The 24,577-nt window shown below is 43.1% G+C and overlaps 1 protein-coding gene across 1 annotated transcript in view; it reads right to left on the bottom strand.

Moving 5' to 3' along the window:
• LOC311137413 (protein NLRC5-like) overlaps positions 1–21,714 on the bottom strand; it is a 41,102-nt gene extending 19,388 nt beyond the window's left edge. The window contains exons 1-9 of the mRNA XM_084171895.1: positions 21,684–21,714; positions 16,654–16,972; positions 16,360–16,395; positions 15,927–16,010; positions 11,301–13,026; positions 11,107–11,190; positions 10,911–10,994; positions 10,599–10,682; positions 10,371–10,460 (exon numbers count right to left, since the gene is read on the bottom strand). Of these exons, the coding sequence (XP_084028021.1) occupies positions 10,371–10,460; positions 10,599–10,682; positions 10,911–10,994; positions 11,107–11,190; positions 11,301–13,026; positions 15,927–16,010; positions 16,360–16,395; positions 16,654–16,969 (2,504 nt within the window). The 5' untranslated portion in view covers positions 16,970–16,972; positions 21,684–21,714. The remainder of the gene's footprint in view (positions 1–10,370; positions 10,461–10,598; positions 10,683–10,910; positions 10,995–11,106; positions 11,191–11,300; positions 13,027–15,926; positions 16,011–16,359; positions 16,396–16,653; positions 16,973–21,683) is intronic.
• Between the last annotated feature and the right edge of the window lie 2,863 nt (positions 21,715–24,577).

The following is a 24,577-nucleotide window of genomic DNA, read 5'->3' as shown; positions in this document are numbered from 1 at the left end:
CTCATTCAAGGGTTTTTCTTTATTTTTACTATTTTATACATTGTAGAATAATAGTGAAGACATCAAAACTATGAAAGAACACATATGGAATCATGTAGTAACCAAAAAAGTGTTAACCAAATCAAAATATATTTTATATTTGAGATTCTGGAAATAGCCACCCTTTGCCTTGATGACAGCTTTGCACACTCTTGGCATTCTCTCAACCAGCTTCACCTGGAATGCTTTTCCAATAATCTTGAAGGAGTTCCCACACATGCTGAGCACTTGTTGGCTGCTTTTCCTTCACTCTGCGGTCAGACCCATCCCAAACTATCTCAATTGGGTTGAGGTAGGGGGATTGTGGAGGCCAGATCATCTGATGCAGCACTCCATCACTCTCCTTCTTGGTAAAATAGCCCTAACACAGCCTGGAGGTGTGTTGGGTTATTGTCCTGTTGAAAAACAAATGATAGTCCCACTAAACCCAAACCAGATGGGATGGCGTATCGCTGCAGAATGCTGTGGTAGCCATGCTGCTTAAGTGTGCCTTCAATTCTAAATAAATCGCAGACAGTGTCACCATCAAAGCACCCCCACACCATAAAACCTCCTCCTCCATGCTTTACGGTGGGAAATACACATGCGGAGATCATCCGTTCACCCACACCGTGTCTCACAAAGACACAGCGGTTGGCACCAAAAATCTCCAATTTGGACTCCAGACCAAAGGACAAATTTCCACCGGTCTAATGTCCATTGCTCGTGTTTCTTAGCCCAAGCAAGTCTCTTCTTATTATTGGTGTCCTTTAGTAGTGGTTTCTTTGCAGCAATTTCGACCATGAAGGCCTGATTCACACAGTCTCTGAACAGTTGATGTTGAGATGTGTCTGTACTTGAACTCTGTGAAGCATTTATTTGGGCTGCAATTTCTGAGGCTGGTAACTTTCATGAACTTATCCTCTGCAGCAGAGGTAACTGTGGGTCTTCCATTACTGTGGCGGTCCTCATGAGAGCCAGTTTAATCATAGCGCTTGATGGTTTTTGGGACTACACTTGAAGAAACGTTCAAAGTTCTTGAAATGTTCCATATTGACTGACCTTCATGTCTTAAAGTAATGATGGACTGTCGTTTCTCTTTGCTTATTTGAGCTGTTCTTGCCATAATATGGACTTGGTCTTTTACCAAATAGGGCTATCTGATGTGTACCCCCCTACCTTGTCACAACACAACTGATTGGCTCAAACGCATTAAGAAGGAAAGATATTCCACAAATTAACTTTGAAGAAGGCACACCTGTCATTGACATGCATTCCAGGTGACTACCTCATGAAGCTGGTTGAGAGAATGCTAAGAGTGTGTGAAGCTGTCATCAAGGCAAAGGGTGGCTATATGAAGAATCTCAAAAATAAAATATATTTTGATTTGTTCAACACTTTTTTGGTTACTACATGGTTCCATATGTGTTATTTCATAGTTTTGATGTCTTCACTATTAATCTACTATGTAGAAAATAGTACAAATTAAGAAAAACCCTTGAATGAGTAGGTGTTCTAAAACTTTTGACCGTTAGTGTACATCCCCTCCAAGGTGCTTCTCTGCTGGCTATCATACTGGTAACATGGCCTCCATTGCGTTGCTGATGGGCCCCAGCATTCAATCGCATTGAGTAAGTCACCGCTCTCTCCTTGCTGTTGTTATGCTGGCGAATTTTGTGCCTTGGTTGTGTTTATTGTGGGTCCTAGTGCTGGCTGGTTTCTAGTCTGTGGTTGGGTTCTGGCTTGCTGCCTCTAACTGTGGTGATCCTACAAACGGTGTGTTTCAATCTAACTGACTATCACACTGTGTGGATTGATTGACTTATAGCTGATTCCTCAACAACCTATTTTATTTGCGTGGATTTTAACAGAATTGTTCCAAAATGGCGTCTACCACTTTCTGCCATTCGGGGAAACTGACTTTTTCCAGATTGGCAGCAACCACCTTCAGAGACTACGGTGAACGTTTCATCCCATGTAGGAGCTGCACCTACTTTTCACAGTTCCGGGATAATATTGTCCGGACAAATTTCCAATATGGAAACTGTCAGCTTATTGTGGAATATATGTCTGAGCTGGAAGTCCAGAGTAAGCAAATTGAGACATTGCAGCGTATCCTGGATAGGTCCCACTCGAAGACCTTTTACTTTTCTACTGCTCAGCCTGGTTGTCGTGCCACTGCCTCGTCACCATGTTGCCACTCTCTGACTGACTGGCCAGAGCTGCCCTGCAGAGACCCCTCCCTAGTGAAGTCAGCTCTCCCCTCACATCTCACCTCCCCTCCCCACCTCTCTCGGAGAATAAAGGAGCAAGGACGCTTTATGAGGAGTTGGCGGATGCCACGGTTATCGATCCTGCATCTTAGTGGCGGCACGTCACACACCGTAAGCCCAGCGCAAGGCAGCGGTGAATGGGGCTGAAATGGCTTTGGGGGATCACATCCTGCTGACCAACAGTTTCGCCCACCTGCTTCCAGAGATTCCTACTCCTTCATCCTCTACCCAGTCTCCAGCCCAGGTTGTCTCTACCACATACAGTGCATTCGGAAAGTATTCAGACCCCTTGACCTTTTCCACATTTTGTTACGTTACAGCCTTATTCTAATATTGATTAAATTGTTTTGTTTTTCTCATCAATGTACACACACTACCCCATAATGACAAAGCAAAAACAGGTTTTTGCTCCAGAGCTCTCAGGACCTCAGACTGGGGCGAAGGTTCACCTTCCAACAGGACAACAACCCTAAGCACACAGCCAAGACAACGCAGGAGTGGCTTCGGGACAAGTCTCTGAATGTCCTTGAGTGGCCCAGCCAGAGCCCAGACTTTAACCCGATCGAACATCTCTGGAGAGACCTGAAAATAGCTGTGCAGCAACACTCCCCATCCAACCTGACAGAGCTTGAGAGGATCTGCAGAGAGGAGTGGGAGAAACTCCCCAAACAAAAGCTGAATAACATCCAGGTACTTTCCACAGGTGCTGGAGCTGTAGGCAAATTCATGGAAAACAGAAAGTAAAACGCTGAACACTGCTGCTCATGCTCCCAGGTGATATTTATTTAAAACAACGTTTCGACCATTAGGTCTTCATCAGGCATCCATATCCCAGGTGGGGGTGGAAGGTCCTATATATAGGGGCAGTTCTCAGTGGTAAAAAATGTATAACATAGGTTCACAATATTAACATTCAATGTATCAAAATATATGATCATATACAAGGAATGTGATCAAAATGTACAGTAATATACATACAATATTCATACAATGTTCAATTAGGATAAAAAAGCACAATTTGGACATATTGAAACTATAAAAACGGTTTCAAGTCAAACTCCTCGTTAAGGCCAAGAGGAGACAGTGTGTTGAGCCTGTGGATCCAGAAAGATTCCCTTTGAAGAAGTTTCCTCTCAATGTCCCCTCCCCTGCGTGACATCTCTGATCCATGATAAATTGTCAAAATTTTTGAATGAAGGGGAAATTACAAAGACAGAATATGAGTACATGAAGGTTGACTGCCCAACCACACCTGTCATATACGCTCTCCCCAAAATTCACAAGAGCATGACACCAGCTATACCAGGCAGGCCCATTGTGAGTAGTAACGGATCTCTGACAGAGACTATCTCTACCTTTGTAGACTATGTTGTGAAACCCTGGGCGATCTCTCTCCCCACGTATACCAGAGACTCTATTGATTTTATTAATTTTTTGAAATCTGTGGACCATATACCAGAACATTCTATTCTGTGTACTTTTGATGTTACCAGTCTATATACTAAGATCCCCCATCAGGGCGGCCTAGAGGCCCTCAAGTTCTACCTCAATGAACGTCCCCCTAATGCTCTTCCCAGAACCAATTGTATTGTGGACTTGGCTGAACTGGAATTAACCTCCAACTATTTTCTCTTCAGAGGATACTTTTTCTTCCAGACAAAAGGGACAGCGATGGGGAGCACTATGGCTCCTAATTGTGCTAACCTATATCTAGGAATGTTTGAAAAACAGGTGGTGCTGAATCCAGACCTTAACCCCTTTCTCTCCAATATTCTCCTAATTCTGAGATATTTGGATGACATTTTCGTGATCTATACAGGGACCCAGGAATAACTTTTGTAATTCCATGCTTATCTAAACTCTATGAATGAACACCTTAATTTCACCATTAACTATGACCTATCCCAAATCAGTTTTCTTGATGTGATGGTTATTAAGGATAAAACCTCCCTCTCTATAGGAAACCTACGGACAGGAACACACTCCTTAGAGGTGACAGCTTTCATCCACGTCCACTTATTAAAAGTCTCCCTATAAGTCAATTCAGTCGCATCAGAAGAATATGCAGCTCTGATGCTTCTTATCAGAAACAGACCACGGACCTCATACAGAGGTTTAAGGAAAGGGGGTACAAAGACAATTGGGTAAAACATGCCAATGATCATTTTGAAGGACTAACACAGCTGGAAAGCCTTCAACCAAAAGTTAAAGAAAAAGCAGAACATGTCCCCTCATGCTTTTCCCAATACTCACCATTGGGGAAGGCATTAAGGACATTATCAGGAAGCACTGGTACATTATTGATACTGACCCACAATTTAAACCCATTTTTAAATATCCGCTACGTATGGTCTTGAAAAGACCCCCAAACGTGAGAGACATTGTGGTTAAATCTGATTACCCACCAGAGAAAAGGGAAACTTTCTTGGACAAGGTTCCGGAGGGTAATTACAAATGTGCCCAATGTGCTCAATGCAGCTTCATGTACAAATGCAACTCATTTACCCACCCCCGCACAGGACAAAGATTTAAGATCAAAGGACTGATTCCCTGCATGTCCACCGATGTTGTTTACATGTTGAAATGTCCTTCTGGTCTGTCTTACATAGGGAAAACCTGCAGAAGCCTTAAGACACGGATCTGTGAGCACCGCAGCAATATACGGACAGGTGAGACAAAATATCAGGCTAAAAGATTACTATAGCTCTGTTGGAATCACTTTTATAGATAACTTTGACAACTTCTGGAAACAGAAGATACTATACAGGAAGAGTCCATCCAAATCATCTTGGCTCCTGGACTCCGTCCATGCATTTCAAGGCTGCGTTAAGACAATTAATTCTCAATGACCCAAGACCAGCTCAGTTAATCCCTACCATTGTGACAATGAGTTGTCATAATGCTGCATCAAATGTACATTATCCCAGGGGCGTTGGCAAAAACAATGTAAGTAACTTAATTTATGTCCCCCTAACTCCCCTGAATACCTCTGTTGATCCTACAGCTATTGTATGCAGTAATCATGTGCCTATGAACCAGAGTTACACTGTTAGCACTGAGGCGATGTGCCCTATTAGGAAGTCCACTGTGTGCAGCTCACTGTGCACTATCAGCTCCAATATAAATAACATGAGCAAGCCTACTTCTGATAAGCTTCACAGTAAAGCATTAAAAACAACCTAGAAAAGTGCTAAAAATAGCCCATATGAACATATGTAGCCTAAGAAACAAGGTTCATGAAGTTAATAACTTTCTTGTAACAGATGACAATCATATTCTGACTATCTCTGAAACTCACTTAGATAATACCTTTGTTGTAGCAATACATGGCTATAACATCTCCCGAAAATACAGAAATGCCAACAGGGGCGGTGTTGTGGTCTATATTCAGAACCCCATTCCTGTTAAGCTTAGAGAGTATCTCATGTTAAATACTGTTGAAGTAATATGGCTACAGGTTCATCTGCCTCACCTAAAGCCCGTTCTTGTGGGAAGCTGCTATAGACCAGTCCTAACTGTCAGTATCTGGATACTATGTGTGAAATGCTTGATAATGTATGTGATATCAACAGAGAAGTATATTTTCTGGGTGATTTAAATATTGACTGGCTTTCATCAAGCTGCCCACTCAAGTAAAAACTTCAAACTGTAACCAGTGCCTGCAACCTGTTTCAGGTTGTCAGTCAACCTACCAGGGTAGTTACAAATAGCACAGGAATGAAATCATCAACATGTATTGATCACATCTTTACTAATGCTGCAGAAAATTAGCTTTAAAGCAGTATCCAAATCCATAGGATGTAGTGATCCCAATATAGTAGCCATATCTAGGAAAACCAAAGTTCCAAAGGCTGGGCTTAATATAGTGTATAAGAGGTCATACAATACGTTTTGTAGTGATTCTTATGTTGATGATGTAAATAATATTTGCTGGTCTGTGGTGTGTAATGAGGAGCAACCAGACGCTGCACTTGACACATTTATGAAATTACTTATTCCAGTTTCTAATAAGCATGCACCCATTAAGAAAATGACTGTAAAAACTGTTAAATCCCCTTGGATTGATGAGGAATTGAAAAATGGTATGGTTGAGAGGGATGAGGCAAAAGGTATGGAAAATAAGTCTGGCAGCACAATTGATTGGCAAACGTACTGCAAGTTAAGACTAAACCAAATAAAAATAAACTATACTATGAAACAAAAATAAATGATATAAAGAATGATAGTAAAAAGCTTTGGAGCACCTTAAATGAAATTTTGGGGAAAAAGGCAAACTCGGCTCCATCATTCATTGAATCAGATGGCTCATTCATCACAAAACCCACTGATATTGCCAACTACTTTAATAACTTTTTCATTGGCAAGATAAGCAAACTTAGGCATGACATGCCAGCAACAAATGCTGACACTACATGTCCAAGTATACAGTGGCTTGCGAAAGTATTCACCCCCCTTGGCAATTTTCCTATTTTGTTGCCTTACAACCTGGAATTAAAATTGATTTTTGGGGGGTTTATATCATTTGATTTACATCATTTAGCAGACACTCTTATCCAGAGCAACTTACAGTTAGTGAGTGCATAGATTTTATTTTTTTCATACTGGCCCCCCCGTGGGAATCGAACCCACAACCCTGGCGTTGCAAACGGCATGCTTTACCAACTGAGCTACAGCCCTGCCAGCCATTCCCTCCCCTACCCTGGGCCAATTGTGCACCGCTCCATGGGTCTCCCAGTCACGGCCGGCTACAACAGAGCCTGGATTCGAACCAGGATCTCTAGTGGCATAGCTAACACTGCAATGCAGTGCCTTGGACCACTGCGCCACTCGGGAGGCACAACATGCCTACCACTTTGAAGATGCAAAAAAAAGTTTTGTTGTATGAAACAAACAAGAAATAAAACAAAAAAACAGAAACCTTGAGTGTGCATAACTATTCACCACCCCAAAGTCAATACTTTGTAGAGCCACCTTTTGCAGCAATTACAGCTGCAAGTCTCTTGAGCTATTTCTCTATAAGCTTGGCACATCTAGCCACTGGGATTTTTTCCCATTCTTCAAGGCAAAACTGCTCCAGCTCCTTCAAGTTGGATGGGTTCCGCTGGTGTACAGCAATCTTTAAGTAATACCACAGATTCTCAATTGGATTGAGGTCGGGGCTTTGACTAGGCCATTCCAAGACATTTAAATGTTTCCCCTTAAATCGCTCAAGTGTTGCTTTAGCAGAATGCTTACGGTCATTGTCCTGCTGGATGGTGAACCACCGTCCCAGTTCTCGGGGTGATGAGAGGTGTTGGGTTTGCGCCAGACATAGCGTTTTCCTTGATGGCCAAAAAGCTCAGTTTTAGTCTCATCTGACCAGAGTACCTTCTTCCATATGTTTGGGGAGTCTCCCACATGGCTTTTGGTGAACACCAAACGTGTTTGCTTATTTTTTTCTTTAAGCAATGGCTTTTTTCTGGCCACTCTTCCGTAAAGCCCAGCTCTGTGGAGTGTATGGCTTAAAGTGGTCCTATGGACAGATACGCCAATCTCCGCTGTGGAGCTTTGCAGCTCCTTCAGGGTTATCTTTGGTCTCTTTGTTGCCTCTCTGATTAATGCCCTCCCTGCCTGGTCCGTGAGTTTTGGTGGGCGGCCCTCTCTTGGCAGGTTTGTTGTGGTGCCATATTCCTTCCATTTTTTAATAATGGATTCAATGGTGCTCCGTGGGATGTTCAAAGTTTCTGATGTTTTTTTATAACCCAACCCTGATCTGGTCTTCTCCACAACTTTGTCCCTGACCTGTTTGAAAAGCTCCTTGGTCTTCATGGTGCCGCTTGCTTGGTGGTGCCCCTTGCTTAGTGGTGTTGCAGACTCTGGGTCCTTTCAGAACAGGTGTATATATACTGAGATCATATGACAGATCGTGTGGCACTTAGATTGCACACAGGTGGACTGTATGTAACAAAGTATGTGACTTCTGAAGGTAATTGGTTGCACCAGATATTATTTAGGGGCTTCATAGCAAAGGGGGTGAATACATATGCACGCACCACTTTTCCGTTATTTATTTTTTCGCATTTTATGAAACAAGTTATTTTTTTCATTTCACTTCACCAATTTGGACTATTTTGTGTATGTCCATTACATGAAATCCAAATAAAATCCATTTAAATTACAGGTTGTAATGCAACAAAATAGGAAAAGCGCCATGGGGGATTAATACTTTTGCAAGGCACTGACCAAATTATGAAAGACAAGCATTGTACTTTTGAATTCTGTAAAATGAGTGTGGAAGAGGTGAAAAAAGTATTGTTGTCTATCAACAATGACAAGCCATCGGGGTCTGACAAGCTGGATGGAAAATGACTGAGGATAATACCGGACGATATTGCCGCTCCTATTTGACACATCTTCAATTTAAGCCTACTAGTAAGTGTGTGCCCTCAGGCCTGGAGGGAAGCAAAAGTCATTCCGCTACCAAAGAATAGTAAAGCCCCCCTTTACTGGCTCAAATAGCCGACCAATCAGCCTGTTACCAACCCTTAGTAAACTTCTGGAAACTATCTGGTGTTTGACCAGATACAATGCTATTTACAGTAAACAAATTGACAACAGACTTCCAGCACGCTTATAGGGAAGGACATTCAACAAGCACAGCACTTGACTGATGATTGGCTGAGAGAAATTGATGATAAAAAGATTGTGGGGGCTGTTTTGTCAGACTTCAGTGCAGCTTTTGACATTATCGATCATAGTCTGCTGCTGGAAAAACGTATGTGTTATGGATTTACACCCCCTGCTATATTGTGGATAAAGAATTACTTGTCTAACAGAACACAGAGGGTGTTCTTTAATGGAAGCCTCTCCAACATAATCCAGGTAGAATCAGGAATTCCCTAGGGTAGCTGTTTAGGCCCCTTACTTTTTTCAATCTTTACTAACGACATGCCACTGGCTTTGCGTAAAGCCAGTGTGTCTATGTATGCGGATGACTCAACACTATACATGTCAGCTACTACAGCAACTGAAATGACTGCAACACTTAACAAAGAGCTGCAGTTAGTTTCAGAATGGGTGCAAGGAATAAGTTAGTCCTAAATATTTCCAAAACTAAAAGCATTGTATTTGGGACAAATCATTCACTAAACCCTAAACCTCAACTACATCTCGTAATGAATAATGTGGAAATTGAGCAAGTTGAGGTGACTAAACTGCTTGGAATAACCCTGGATTGTAAACTGTCATTGTCAAAACATATTGATACAACAGCAGCTAAGATGGGGAGAAGTCTGTCCATAATAAAGTGTTATTCTGCCTTCTTAACAACACTACCAACATGGCAGGTCCTACAGGCCCTAGTTTTGTCGCACCTAGACTACTGGTCAGATGCCACAAAGAGGCAGTTGGCTCAGAACAGGGCAGCACAGCTGGCCCTTAAAAGTACACGGAGAGCTAACATTAATGATATGCATGTCAATCTCTCATGGCTCAAAGTGGATTAGAGATTGACGTCATCACTACTTGTTTTTGTAAGAAGTGTTGACAAGCTGAATGTACCAAGCTGTCTGTTTAAACTACTAGCACACAGCTCGGACACCCATGCGTACCCCACAAGACATGCCACCAGAGGTCTCTTCACAATCCCCAAGTCCAGAACAGACTATGGGAGGCGCACAGTACTACATAGAGCCATGACTACATGGAGCTCTATTCCACATCAGGTAACTGATGCAAGCAGTAGAATCAGATTTCAAAAATAAGTAAAAAATACACCTTATGGAACAGCAGGGACTGTGAAGAGACACAAACAAAGGTACAGATACACGCATATGCATATATTGTAATATTGTTGTATGGTGGTATTATACATTTTGTATTGTAGATATGTAGTGGTGTAATAATGTTATATGATGTACTATTTTATCTTTTGTTTTATATGTAATGTAAGTGCTTTAATGTGTTTGGATCCCAGGAAGAGTAGCTGCTGCCTTGGCAGCAGCTAATGGGGATCCCTAATAAATACAAATACAAACCAATGTGGAATAGACGTTGAATTGACGTCTGTGCCCAGTGGGTATTGTCTACTCAAAAACATACTCAGCATAGACTTCCTGGATGGAGGGGCAGGAAGTCATCTTCTCTAGAAGGGTGTATATACTCTCCAGAGAGCAGCCATTCTTCCCCAGCCTGGAAACATACAACACACACAGGCTTTTTAACAAAAGTGCAAGCTTGCTCAAATGTAGAAATAAGCTACCCTTAATAAACATAAAGGGCTAGGATCATGCAACACATATGATCCAGTCAAGGAAACAACAAACTCACGAGACAGAGGCCAGACTGGGCAGCTTCGGAATGATGTCGGCGATCTCCCTGACTCCTCTGTCGGTCAGGCTGTTGTCACTGAAGCTGTCACACAGACAACCCAAATCACTTAATACAATGCAAAACCTGTTCAATACGGACTTTATACAATGCAAAACCTGTTCAATACGGTATCAGACCAACTGTACTATCATGGCAAAAATGGTACTGTATCTTTAACCAAGTTTGGTTAGTTCCTGATAAAAGGGTCTATAAAATCTTAGAGTCGTGGTAATAATCTTTGGTTGTTACGGTAAGTGAATAATCATTTACTTGAGCTCTGTGATCTGTGGACAGCTCTCCAGGGCTCTGGCGAGTTTGGCAGCTCCCACATCAGTGAGGTTACCACAGATAAACCTGGGGAAGAGGAGCATATTTATTCACATCACACTTAGACATTCACACACAAAAAAACAACTTAGAAAGTTGGTCCTTTCAAAACTGAGTTACTCAGTTAAGAAGGACTCACTCAAATCTTTTCAGGGTTGGTAGTCTGGGGAGGATGCAAGACAGTTTATCTGCAAATCTGTCATCATACTTGCGGCTTCGAAAACTGAGGGATTGTAAAAAATAAAAATAAAAGAAGAGGAGAAGAATTTAACTTAGTTTCATGCAGGATTATTCTTGTTTAGTACACAATGTATAAATGAGTCATGAACTCACATTAGGTAGTCGATGTGCTGACACCTGGGTAGAATATCGAGACACTCTAGTTCCATAGAACAGGCTCCAAAGTCCAGCCCCATTCCCACTCCAGCAGACGATACAACAAAGGCCAGGGAATCCAGATCCACAGGGTTCAACGTAATGTTCCTTAGCTCAAAGCACGGTCGCGACCCCACCACCTCCCTAGCCAGGTGGGCATCCTGGGTCTCCTGGATACAGTGGCACAGCTCCACTACCTTGGGCCCAGTCAGGTTGGTGCTCACTGCCAGACTCCGGAGCAACTTGAGAACCAGTGCCTGGCGTTTCTTTACCCACCCCACAGCCCCTGCTCCCTCAACCAGCTGGAGCAGGTAAGGAAAGCAGGCTGGCGCAGCAAGCCCACACACGTAGAGGTGGAGGGAATCAGTGAAGACCGTCTTGGGGTCTGATTTCGTGGTCCAGCGGGTCTTGAGGTTGAACTTCTTCCTAAGCTGGGCCTCTGTGATGTCCTCGCTGGTCATGATGTGTAGCGCACCCATAAACTCTTGCATGGTGAGGTGCATGAACGTGTACCCCTGGCCTTTAGATCCATCCTCATGGGTCAGGTCCACCTGTGAGAGGAGACCAGTCTTGGTGACGAAGTCCAACAGGTCTGGTGGAACCTCTTCAGAGAGAAACACAATCCTGCTGTCCTCCAGACCCCTCATGGCCATGCAGCTCAGCTGTGTGACCTCTGCCCTGTGACTCTGCATCAGGGGCGTGACTGTCCCTGGGCATCGGCTCAGAAAGGCACAGAGGATCTGGAGGTAGACCTGGGTGAGGGTGGTTGGCAGCTGGGGCAAAGCCTGGGACTGGGACCCACCACTGGAGAATATGTGATCCAAGCACACACAGCAGATATGGCAGAGAGCTGGCAGGTAACACATGGTGAGGAGATGATGGTTGGCCAGTAGGTGACTGACTGCCTTCTCCTTTAGATCCAGACCCTTGTCCTGGAAGTACTGTTCAGCATATTCTTTCACAATGCGCCGATTGAAGCCTAGCAGCTCCCCAATGCAGTCCACAGAGCTTTCCAGATCTGTCACGTCCCGAGGCCTGCAGGTAATCAACAGGGTGCATCCTGGGAGGATCCTGCGACTGCACAGCCCTGAGATCAGCTCTGACATGGGTAGAGGGCACCGTGGGTCGAATGGGCTGCTCAGGCTCCCTGAGTGGGTGATTTTAGTATGAAACTCATCGTAGCCATCAAAGATCCAGCATATTTTCTCAGGGTTGTGGAGGATGAAGTCAAGCACAGCAGCACCCTCCTCCTCCCCACCCTCTGGTGGGAGGAAGAAGAGAAAGAGCAGCTCTTTCAGAGACAGTGGCCGAGCCACGAGGTTGAGCTGGCGGAACTCTAGCAGGACCAGTAGATGAAAGGAGGGGAAGGCATCCTGAGCCCAGCGCTGTCCAAGGCAGTGCATCAGTAGTGTCTTCCCTGACCCTGCCTGCCCCAAAAGCAATGTGACCCGGGCTTCTGAACCCAGGAGGGAGTCAACGGTCACCCTGTCCTCCACAGCTCCCTCCTGGAGCTCTGGTGGGCTCAGCCCTCGATCAGCCCTGTCTCTTGGTCTAACCAGGGTTTTGTGGCGCAGACTGACCCAGGCCTCTTCCAGACAAACCTCCTTCACCACACCCTGCATAACCCTCTTCCATCGCTGCAGTAGACATCTCCTCACAGCAGCCTTGTAACTTTCTATGTGGTCTGGATACAAATAACATCTTATAAATGAACACTAAACATACTCCTGACCTGAACACAACAACATGACAATATGTTTTTGAGATGTTCATTACTTTCTTTAAAAAATATATTTTGTGACTGTGTACTAATTTAGAAACAACTCATAATAGGGAGAGAATGACTAATTTCAAGTAACAGAGATCACACAGTACACAAGTCTTTTCAAATTCAAAACCCATGACAAATCTTATTGAGACATTAAAATGATTATGCAAACTCTGAATTATGCAAACTCTGAATTACTGATTTTGGGAGATTTTAACCTGGATTGGCTTTCACCAGTATCCGATAAATTAAAATACATTTGTACTGAGCTAAATCTAACTCAGCTGATAACTAAACCAACCCGTCCCAACTTTAAGAATCCAGTAAAATCTACTCTATTAGACATTATTCTAACAAATACCCCCCATAAATACATAGCCAGTGGGGTTTTTTCAAATGATATCAGTGACCACTGCTCTATTGCTTGTATTAGAGATACCAGGCTGAAACACTCTGATCCCTGTATAATCTCTAAGAGAAATTATAAACATTTCTCACAGCAAGCTTTTATCCTTGACTCATATCACTCTGAGCTTTTATCCACTTGCTGCTTTCTGGACCCGGTTTTAGCCCTTGCTTTTTTCTCTTCTATTGTTACCTCTATGTCTGATAAACATGCCCCGCTTAAGAAGCACAGAGTAAGAAACCGAACCAGTTCTTGGTTCTCTCCTGAATTGTCAGGTCTTTTTAAGCAAAAGAATCGGGCCTGGGCCTTGGCGAGGAAAACAGGTACTCCAGCTGATTGGCTGTTTTTTAGGCAATTGAGAAATAAATGTACTGCAGCTGTCAAAAAGGCAAAATCAAATTACTTCCTTAATGCTATGACAGATTCTGCAGGAGATCCTGCAAAATTCTGGAAAACCGTTAATTCACTGAAACGGGGGAATTCTGCTGTTTCTCTTCCTAAGCAAATTATCTCAGACTCCTGTATTCTAAGTGAAAAAAATGATATATGTGATGCTTTTAATAAGCATTTCATCTCTGCTGGTTTTTTATTTGAAAGGAAAAGTGGCCATTGTGGTACTGGCCAGTTAGTTGATTTTTCGTCTTGCTTTTCAACCGTTACTCTGAAAAATGTTAACCCTGTTTTTAGTTTCCAGAAAATAACTGAAGCAGAGGTTCTAGCTGCCCTGTGTGCCATTGATACTAAGAAATCCTTAGGCGCTGACAATTTAGACCCGTACTTACTTAAGTGTGCTGCACCTATCATTGCTGGTTCAGTGACACACATTTTTAATCTAACATTAAGCACAGGAAATATCCCTAAGGTGTGGAAAGCAGCTTTTGTTCTGCCATTACATAAGGCAGGTGACGGTAGTGATTTGGATAACTATCGACCCATCTCTAGGCTCCCTTGTCTGGCAAAGATCCTAGAATCTATAGTCAACAAACAGTTACAATCTTTTCTTTCTGTTAACAGTATTTTTAGCACCAATCAATCTGGTTTTAGATCTAAACACAGTACCACATCGGCCACTATGCTTGTTGTAAATGATATTGCAAATGCCTTAGATGATAGAAAGCACTGTGCTGCGTTGTTTGTAGATTTGTCAAAAGCTTTTGACACTGTAGATCATGCTATCCTTTTGAGTAAGCTGTCATCTATAGGACTGGGCACTGATGCCTGTCGATGGTTTTATGACTATCTTAAAGATAGAACTCAGGCCGTCATGGTCGACGGGGTCAAGTCTGACCCCTTACAGTTACTTAAAGGGGTCCCTCAGGGTTCAATAATTGGCCCACTATTGTTCTCACTTTATATAAACAATATTGGTGATGATGTCAGATATTGTAAATTCCATTTATATGCAGATGACACAGTGATGTACTCTATTGCTCCAACAGCGGACCAAGCTTTAATGCAGTTGGAGTCTGATTTTAGGATACTACAGGGGTCTCTTTTACAGCTTAAACTTGTTTTAAACGCTAAGAAAACAAATGTCATGTTTTTTTCTAGGTCTAAACTCTCAATTAGAAACACTTTTGTAATCACTAGCTTGGATGGTACTCAAATCAAACAGGTCTCTGCATATAAATACTTAGGGGTATGGTTAGATGATAGGCTTTCTTTTAAAAAACATGTTACTGAATTGGGAAAACAGCTCAAATTCAAGATAGGGTTCCTTTACAGAAACAGGGCTTGTCTGTCCTCCGTAAATAGAAAACAAATTGTACAGGCTACTTTTATGTCCGTTTTAGATGATGGTGATATTATCTATATACATGCATCGGCAAACACATTAAAACCACTGGATGCTATTTACCATTGTGCACTCAGGTTTATCACGGGTGATAGTTACAAAACTCATCACTGTATCCTATATCAACATGTGGGTTGGGCCTCTCTATCTGTGAGGCGAGAGCAACATGCTCTCTTGTTTATTTATAAAGCACTTCTTTTAAAACTACCTCCATATATATCATCATTAATTTCCACTAGATATACTAATTTTAAAACCAGATCACAGATGTGGATTACATTAGAGACTCCTGTGGTCTCCACAGAGTTGGGTAGGACTGCCTTCAGTTCCTTTGCACCTTATTTATGGAACAAACTGCAGATCCAACTTAAGTTAGACACTCTGGTGTCCCTTGCCCATTTAAAAAATGTTATGGAGGATCAATATGATGTTGTTTGTGATTGTTTCTGTTGAATTGTGTTTTTGTTTTGTATGTTTGAAATGTTTTTGTCTGTATGTCTAAAACTGTACATGTCAACATGTTTATACAGGGCACAGCCGTAAAAGAGATCCAGGTCTCAATCTGTTTTTTCCCTGTTAAAATAAAAATAAAGTTAAAAAAAGACTGGTGTTTACCTAATCGTGGGCGTTTCAGACAGCACTCTTGAGATGGCATATACTCATCAACCAGGGTATGACTGTTGTTTTCAACGACTTCTTCTGAGAAGAATAACAAAATGGAGAGAACCCAATAATGGAAATATAGGGGAAAACCAAAAAAAGACGAAGCACAGTGATTAAACGGCATTGAATATGACATCCTCCCTGTGGATATATAAGTAATGTCTAAGACAAAACAACTCTTTCACTTCCATATACAGTATGCATCTAACTATTTTAATGCCGTTTTTAGTGTCATCTGATTTTGGACCTTTGATCCATTTTTGGCATGAATATCACACAGAGGTGTCATCTTACACTAACAATGAAACACTTCATATCCCCTTACATTAGTATTGAAAAGAGGGTAGACAACAACTGCACTAAAATATGATGATTGATTGATTACCTGGGGGTTCACTTGCTGGTGTAGGCCAAGGATGAACTGTACAGTCAAACAAATCAAACTTTTAATAAATGCTATAACTAAAAGGCCTAACTCTATCCACTGAATTACTGTATTGTCAGTGGGTGTTTATTGATTATTAGGTGTCAAATCAGTCTAACATGAGGCATGGAAATGGAAAGGACACCCCACCCTGACTCATATTGACATCTTCCCCATAAATGCATAACTAGGCTATAATGTGGTATTCTGGATGGTCAATATGGGCAGGCACATGCACATCACATACATACTTACTAGTCACAGACCCGGCCACAGACATCAGCCGTGATTCCAGAAGCATTGGCATGTTCTCGCAGAGCATGCAAACCATTTGAAGAAATTGGCGACAAATAGCAGGGTCTGCAGTCCTGAAGTAATTCAACAACCCCAGGATGCGCTCTCTGTGGCTCGCAAGTTGCACTAGCCGCTCCCGCGCACTGATGTCCATCATTTCATAGAGCATGGTGAGATGGCCATCATCTTGATAGCTCAGAATGTCTGCCAGCTCATGTGTCTCCTGTGTCAATACAGTCTGGACATCTTCCTCTGTTTGTACATCTTCCATTGCCATCAGCTGTACAAACGTTGGCAAATGAATGAATGAATTAAACTTCAAATTTGATTACGTTTCACCTACACTCTTAGAATTAGTGGTCTCAAGGAACCATTGCTATTCAATGGTTCATATTTACATTTTTGTCATTTAGCAGACGCTCTTATCCAGAGCGACTTACAGTTAGTGAGTGCATAAATTTTCATATTTGCCCCTTTCGGTTAGTTGAGGGGTAATTGGAGGAACCTTTAATGGTTCAATACAGCAATGGGTTCCTGGAGGAACCCTGGAGTGAAGGCGTGGCTTTAAGATAGATCTTTTTTCGGCCACCCGTTAGGGTAAATGTCATTCCTGTTCATCTGTTCTGTTGTATTGTCTTCATATGTTAAGGTTGGACACTGACAGTTTTGGAGCGTCAGTGAGACTAACAGAGGTGTTCCTCAAGAGCCTACGCAAATCCCAGAGTTGGAATAGTTACCAATAGTTTTATTACTGTATGTAATCAGAAATGTTAATATTATTAATATTATATTAGAATATGTAATATGCATAAATGTTGAAGGATGATTTTAATTTGCAGTGTAGAAATGTAACATGATGAAAAGGAATTACATTTACACTAACCGGTGACAAAAAATAACATTCTGAAAGCCACGCCTCCAATAAGCCACGCCTCCAATCGGATAGGCTGCCACCTCTACATTATTAAAAGGTTCCGTTTCGAACGTTTACACATAGGTGGTGGACCGTAGCAAGCTATCTGCTTTAGTTTTCGAGATGATCGATCTCTGTTGAGGGAGGAGCTGGTTTTTACAAATTGTGTATATTTATTTCTTCTTAACACATTCTGAACACATTTCTGTTTGTTGGCAATGTCAATTCTTGCTATTTTTTTCAAAAACGTGATACCCTCAATGCAAGCAGTAAAATGACTCCTAACATAGAACATAGTAACCTTAGTAATGTAGCTAGCTTGCTAGTTAGCTAGCTAGTTACAACAAGTAGATCTGTGTACAAGAGCAGATACTTTATCAGCGTTTAGGAGCGTTTTAGCTATCAGTTTTTTTCAAGTAATAATTTAAGACTACAAAAATCTGGGGCCTCCCGAGTGGCGCAGCATCACTACAGACCCGGGTTCGATCCCAGGCTGTGTCACAACTGGCCATGACCGGGAGTCCCATAGGGTGGCGCACAATTGGCCCAGCGTCATCTGGGTTAGGGGAGGGTTTGGCCGGGGGGGCTTTACTTGGCTCATTGTGCTCTAGCAAGTCCTTGTGGTGGGCCGGGTGCCTGCAGGCCGACTTCAGTCATCAGTTGAACAGTGTTTCCTCCGACACATTGGTGCGTCTGGCTTCCGGGTTAAGCGGGCAGGTGTTAAGAAGCGCGGTTAGGTGGGTCATGTTTCGGAGGACGCATGCCTCTCCCAAGCATGCTGGGGAGTTGCAGCGATGAGACAAGATTATAATTGGATCGCAATTGGATATCACGAAATTGGGGAGTGGCTTGCAAAAGTATTCACCCACCTTGGCATGTTTCCTATTATGTTGCCTTACAACCTGGAATTAAAATGGATTTTTGGGGGGTTTGTATCATTTGATTTACACAACATGCCAACCACTTTGAAGATGCAAAATATTTTTTCTTGTGAAACAAACAAGAAATAAGACTAAAACACAGAAAACTTGAGCGTGCATAACTATTCACCCCCCCAAAGTCAATACTTTGTAGAGCCACCTTTTGCAGCAATTACAGCTGCAAGTCTCTTGAGGTATGTCTCTATAAGCTTGGCACATCTAGCCACTGGGATTTTTGCCCATTCTTCAAGGCAAAACTGCTCCAGCTCCTTCAAGTTGGATGGGTACCGCTGGCGTACAGCAATCTTTAAGTCATACCACAGATTCTCAATTGGATTGAGGTCTGGGCTTTGACTAGACCATTCCAAGACATTTAAATGTATCCCCTTAAACCACTCGAGTGTTGCTTTAGCAGTATGCTTACAGTCATTGTCCTGCTGGAAGGTGAACCTCCATCCCAGTCTCAAATCTCTGGAAGACTGAATCAGGTTTCCCTCAAGAATTTCCCTGTATTTTTAGCGCCATCCAACATTCCTTCAATTCTGACCAGTTTTCCAGTCCCTGCCGATGAAAAACATCCCCACAGCATGATGCTGCCACCATCATGCTTCACTGTGGGGATGGTGTTCTCGGGGTGATGACAGGTGTTGGGTTTGCGCCAGACATAGCGTTTTCCTTGATGGCCAAAAAGCTCAGTTTTTGTCTCATCTGACCAGACTACCTTCTTCCATATGTTTGGGGAGTCTCCCACATGGCTTATTTATTTATTTAAGCAATGGCTTTTTTCTGGCCACTCTTCCGTAAAGCCCAGTTCTGTGGAGTGTACAGCTTAAAGTGGTCCTATGGACAGATCCTCCAATCTCCGCTGTGGAGCTTTGCAGGTCCTTCAGGGTTATCGTTGGTCTCTTTGTTGCCTCTCTGATTAATGCCCTCCTTGCCTGGTCCATGGGTTTTGGTGGGTGACCCTCTCTTGGCAGGTTTGTTGTGGTGCCATAGTCTTTCCATTTTTTTAATAATGGATTTTATGGTGCTCCGTGGGATGTTCAAAGTTTCTGATATTTTTTAAAAACCCAACCCTGATCTGTACTTCTCCACAACTTTGTCCCTGACCTGTTTGGAGAGCTTATTGGTTTTCATGGTGCCGCTTGCTTGGTGGTGCCCCTTGCTTAGTGGTGTTGCAGACTCTGGGGCCTTTCAGAACAGGTGTATATATACTGAGATCATGTGACAGACATTGCACACAGGTGGACTTTATTTAACTAATTCTGTGACTTCTGAAGGTAATTGGTTGCACCAGATCTTATTTAGGGGCTTCATAGCAAAGGGGGTGAATACATATGCACGCACCACTTTTCCGTTATTTATTTTTTTGAATTTTTTTAAACAAGTTATTTTTTCATTTCACTTCACCAATTTGGACTATTTTGTGAATGTCCATTACATGAAATCCAAATAAAAATCCATTTAAATTACAGGTTGTAACGCAACAAAATAGGAAAAATGCCAAGGGGGATGAATACTTTTGCAAGGCACTGTAGTTACTCCACAAAACTAACTTAAATGACAGTGAAAAGAAGGAAGCCTGTACAGAATAGTTGGAAGTGATTGGTTCCAACTTTAGCAGTTCGTCAAATTTGCCTGCGCAGACAGTGTTGAAATATACTTTTTATGAGAAAATGTGCAAGAATTGAAGGTGCCAAATAACTTTATAGTATACAAAAATAATCTGCTCCTCCCTCGACGGGGATCGATCAAGTCCACATTTTTTGGCTTCGGCCCACCACCCAACAGGGTTTCCACTAGTTACCACAGCCACAAAGTCAACATTGGCTATATTGTAAAAATTTATGAAAACAAAAATGTGCTTTTTGGTCTTATTTTAAGGTTAGACATAAGGTTAGCAGTGTGGTTAGGGTTGAGGTCAGGTTTAAAATCAGATTTTTAGAAAAGGTAGAAATACGTGGGGTTTATGACTTTGTGGCTGTGGTAACTAGTGACGACCACCTAACAGGGGTTCTTCAAAGACCCTTTTTAGAGGGGTTCCTCGTTCTTATTATACCTCAGTGGGTTCCTCGAGGAACCTACTTTTTAACTGCTTTGCAATTACTTTGCATGTTAGCTAACCCTGGCCCCAACCCTAACCATTTTAGCTAAATCTTCCCCTAACCCTTTAATTAGTGACTCAATGATCATGCTGCTGCTCCCCCTATGGTCATTCCACCCCACCCCACCCCTCTCAACAGTCTTTACTCTGCCTCCACCCCAATGGACATTTATTTATTAATCACTTCCACAATTGTTATTATGTATGTAGTGCTTTTCTATTTTATTACCATTTTCATTATTCTATTTCACTAGTCCTGCATGTTGGAGCTCGAAGCCTAAGATTTTCACTGTACCCTGCAATCACACCTGCAACCCTGTACATGTGACTATTAAACAATCTGAATCTGAATCTAACTTAACTCCTAACCTCTAACCCCCTAGCTAACGTTAGCCACAACAAATTGGAATTCGTAACATATGTTACGACTGTGTTAAAATTATGATATTGTACATTTAACAAATTCATAACATATTGTTTGTGTACTTATTAGGGTTTATAACTGCAGTATGCAGCAAATAATGCTTCCAAAAAAAACACAGTCGACTGCAGTTACTGCACTTTTACCGCAGTTTCAAAACTGCAATCTTTCTTTGTAAGGGCTGAGACCACTTTGTTATGTGTAATCCAGTACTGAAATGCATCCCAAAAGGTTTAGTAGCTTATTCGTCCAGGAACCTTTTTCAACTGGAAAGATTCCGCTAGTGTGGCAACCCAAAAGGTTATTCCAGGCACCTTTACTTAAGAGTGTGGAATTAGATTACAACACTATCTAAAACTATTTCACATGGCCCGGCAAAGCTAAATAGTTATTGTGCTTATAAAAACAATTTGAAACTCCCTGCCCTGTTACTGCACGTTTCCAAATGCGTAGGCTTGCTTCACAAGGAAAGGTCATGCAAGGTAAGGTGAGGATCTGTGGTCTTGTGTTGCGCGTTAGGCTGCTGCGTAAAGTATAGCCTAGCCTACTCTACACAAATCAATTTACTATAAGCCTAATTTTCAAATAACTAATATGTGTTGTTATAAAATGTATAGCAAAAGCATAACTTACCAAATTTTGCTGCTCGTCGCATCCCTGCAGAGCAGCCTACAATAAAGTGAAACTCAAATCATGTGCATGGGGCATAGAGAACATGCTTTTACTTTCGTTTCGTTTTTGAGGAGTGTTAATTAGATTATGGTATTATTACGGCATTATGACAATTATACGTTTAAACTATACCTTTTTAAAACAGACGTTTTAAAGAGTTATGAATATACACGGAGTGTACAAAACATTAGGAACACCTGCTCTTTCCACGACAGACTGACCAGGTGAAAGGCACCGAGGTAAAGACAGATTCAGGTTGGATATTGGATATGTAGGTCCCCTGTAGCTCAGTTGGTAGAGCATGGCGCTTGCAACGCCAGGGTTGTGGGTTTGTTTCCCACAGGGGGCCAGTATGAAAAATGTATGCACTCACTAACTGTAAATCGCTCTGGATTAGAGCGTCTGCTAAAATGATATTCATTTTTTACATTTTAGCAGATGCTCTTATCCAGAGCGACTTGCAGTTAGTGAATGCATACATTGTTTAGTTTTTTATACTGGCCCCCCATGGGAATCGAACCCACAACCCTGGCGTTGCAAACACCATGCTCTACCAACTGAGCTACATCCCTGCCAACCATTCCCTCCCCTACCCTGGACGACACTGGGCCAATTGTGCGCCGCCCCATGGGTCTCCCAGTCGCGGCCGGCTACGACAGAGCCTGGATTCGAACCAGGATCTCTTTTCTGTTTGTCCATTTGCATCTCATGAGATTTAATGATAATTTTTAAAAGTTCCACATTTCAATAGCTCCTTAGTCATATGACCTACAACCCTCAAACTACATTCAGAACATCCACTGACAATCCTTATATATTGCACACGCTTTTGTTTGTCTATTTTCATCTCACACGATTTTACATAAAAAATTTTTACTTTCAAATGTCAATAGCTCCTTGGTCATGTGACCTACAACCCTCAAAATACTTTCAGAACATCCACTGACTAGCCTTATATATTGCACACCCTTTTGTTTGTCCATTTGCATCTCAGGTGATTTTACATGAATTTCTGTGCTGGCGGTTGGCCTCGGCCGTCTCTCCCAGGCCCAAAGGGCAAACTGGCAGGTGGAGTCTCCCTGGGTATTGGGCACAGTCCTGGAGGGATACAAACTCCAGTTCCGATGCCGACCACCATCCTACAGGGGTATCTGGGTCACCTCGGGGCAGATGGGGTGAGGAAGGATGCGTTCCGGTTGGAGATAGCCTCGTTCCTGAGCAAGGACGCAATCAGGAATGTAGAACCACTAGAACTGCTAAGTGGGTTCTACTCCACGTATTTCATAGGACAGCAGCTTTTGGCCGATCCTGGACTGCGCGGCTTCAACAAATGTTTAAAGGAGCTCAAGTTCCAGATGCTCTTGCCCGCGCGGGTGTTGCAGGAAGTCTCGAGCGGCCAATGGTTCACCACGCTCGACCTGAGGATGCATACTTCCACATTCCTGTTCATCGAGATCACTGGAAGTACATCCAGTTTGCCTTCAAAGGAGTGGCTTGCGAATTCAAAGTCCTCCCATTCGGCCTCTCACTTGCGCCGCGTACATTCACAAAGTGCATGGACGCAGTCCTAGTGCCTATCATGTCCCAGGGCATTCTAGTGCTGAACTACCTGGATGACTGGCTGGTGTGTGCTCAATCAAGAGAGCAAGCTACAGCAGACACAAGGATAATCTTGAAGCACATTCAAGACCTGGGCCTCACCCTAAACAGGGAGAAGAGCAAGCTGACTCCCTCACAGACGGTGGTCTTCCTGGAGATGTTGATCGACTCAACTCTTATGAGAGCATGTCTCCCTCAGGTGAGATTGGAGAAGATACAGGCCTACCTAGACCGTTTCCGGCTTGGACGAGCCGTGTCCGTATTAGAGTGCCAGAAGTTACTTGGCCTACTTACATCAGCTTCTCTGTTGATTCCACTGGGACTTCTTCACCTCAGGCCACTCCAGCGATGGTTCAACTCTCACCATCTACGCCAGAGACGACAGCTATTGGTGATAAATGCATGTGTGAGGACTCTGTTCAAATGGCACTCTCATTCCTTCCTGTTGGAGGGAGTGGTACTGAACAGGATCCACCGCAGGGAGCTAGTGTGCACCGATGCCTCGCTAGCGGTTTGGGGGGCAGTGTTCAGAGGCATGGCAGCGAGCGGACGCTGGAGCCCCCATGGCGTGGCAAGCACATCGATATACTGGAGCTCAGGGCGGTTCGTTCAGGTGGTGTTACAACTGTGGGAAAGGTTTGGGAGAGCACAGGTGGACCTGTTTGCATCTCAGGAGAACACTCATTGTCCCAGTTGGTTCTCGACGTCGGACCCTACAGGCCCTCTGGGTTTGGACGCCCTCGCTCACGATTGGCCGGCAACAACACTTTATGCGTTCCCACCATTTCCCTTCATCACAGCTACGCTAGACAGGGTCAGTTTGAAGGGCCACTGGCTGCTCCTGATAGCCCCATACTGGCCGAGACGACCACAGTTCAGCCTCCTGTTGTCCCTCCTCTCTGGGACCCCAAGGCAGCTGCCGCTGAGACCCGACCTGCTCTTTCAGGCTCGGGGGACGCTGTGGCATCTGGACCCACACCGCCTCCAGCTTTGGGCTTGGCCCCTGAGATGCGTATATGGGTAAGTCTAGGCATTCAGGACAATGTGCTGAACACGTTGCAGAATGGCAGGGCTTCCTCCACCAACGCGTCATATCAAATGTGGTGGGGCATATTCTGTACTTGGTGTGAGGGTCATAATGTTGCCCCCGAGTCGTGTGATGTACAAACGGTTTTACACTTTTTACAATCATTGCTTGAGGCGGGCCGAGCAGCATCTACTCTGAGAGTGTATTTGGTAGCAATTTCGGAGTGCCA

Source organism: Coregonus lavaretus, assembly GCF_964263955.1.
Source record: "Coregonus lavaretus genome assembly, chromosome: 11".
NCBI lineage: Eukaryota > Metazoa > Chordata > Actinopteri > Salmoniformes > Salmonidae > Coregonus > Coregonus lavaretus.
This window is presented reverse-complemented; position numbering and strand designations above follow the sequence as displayed.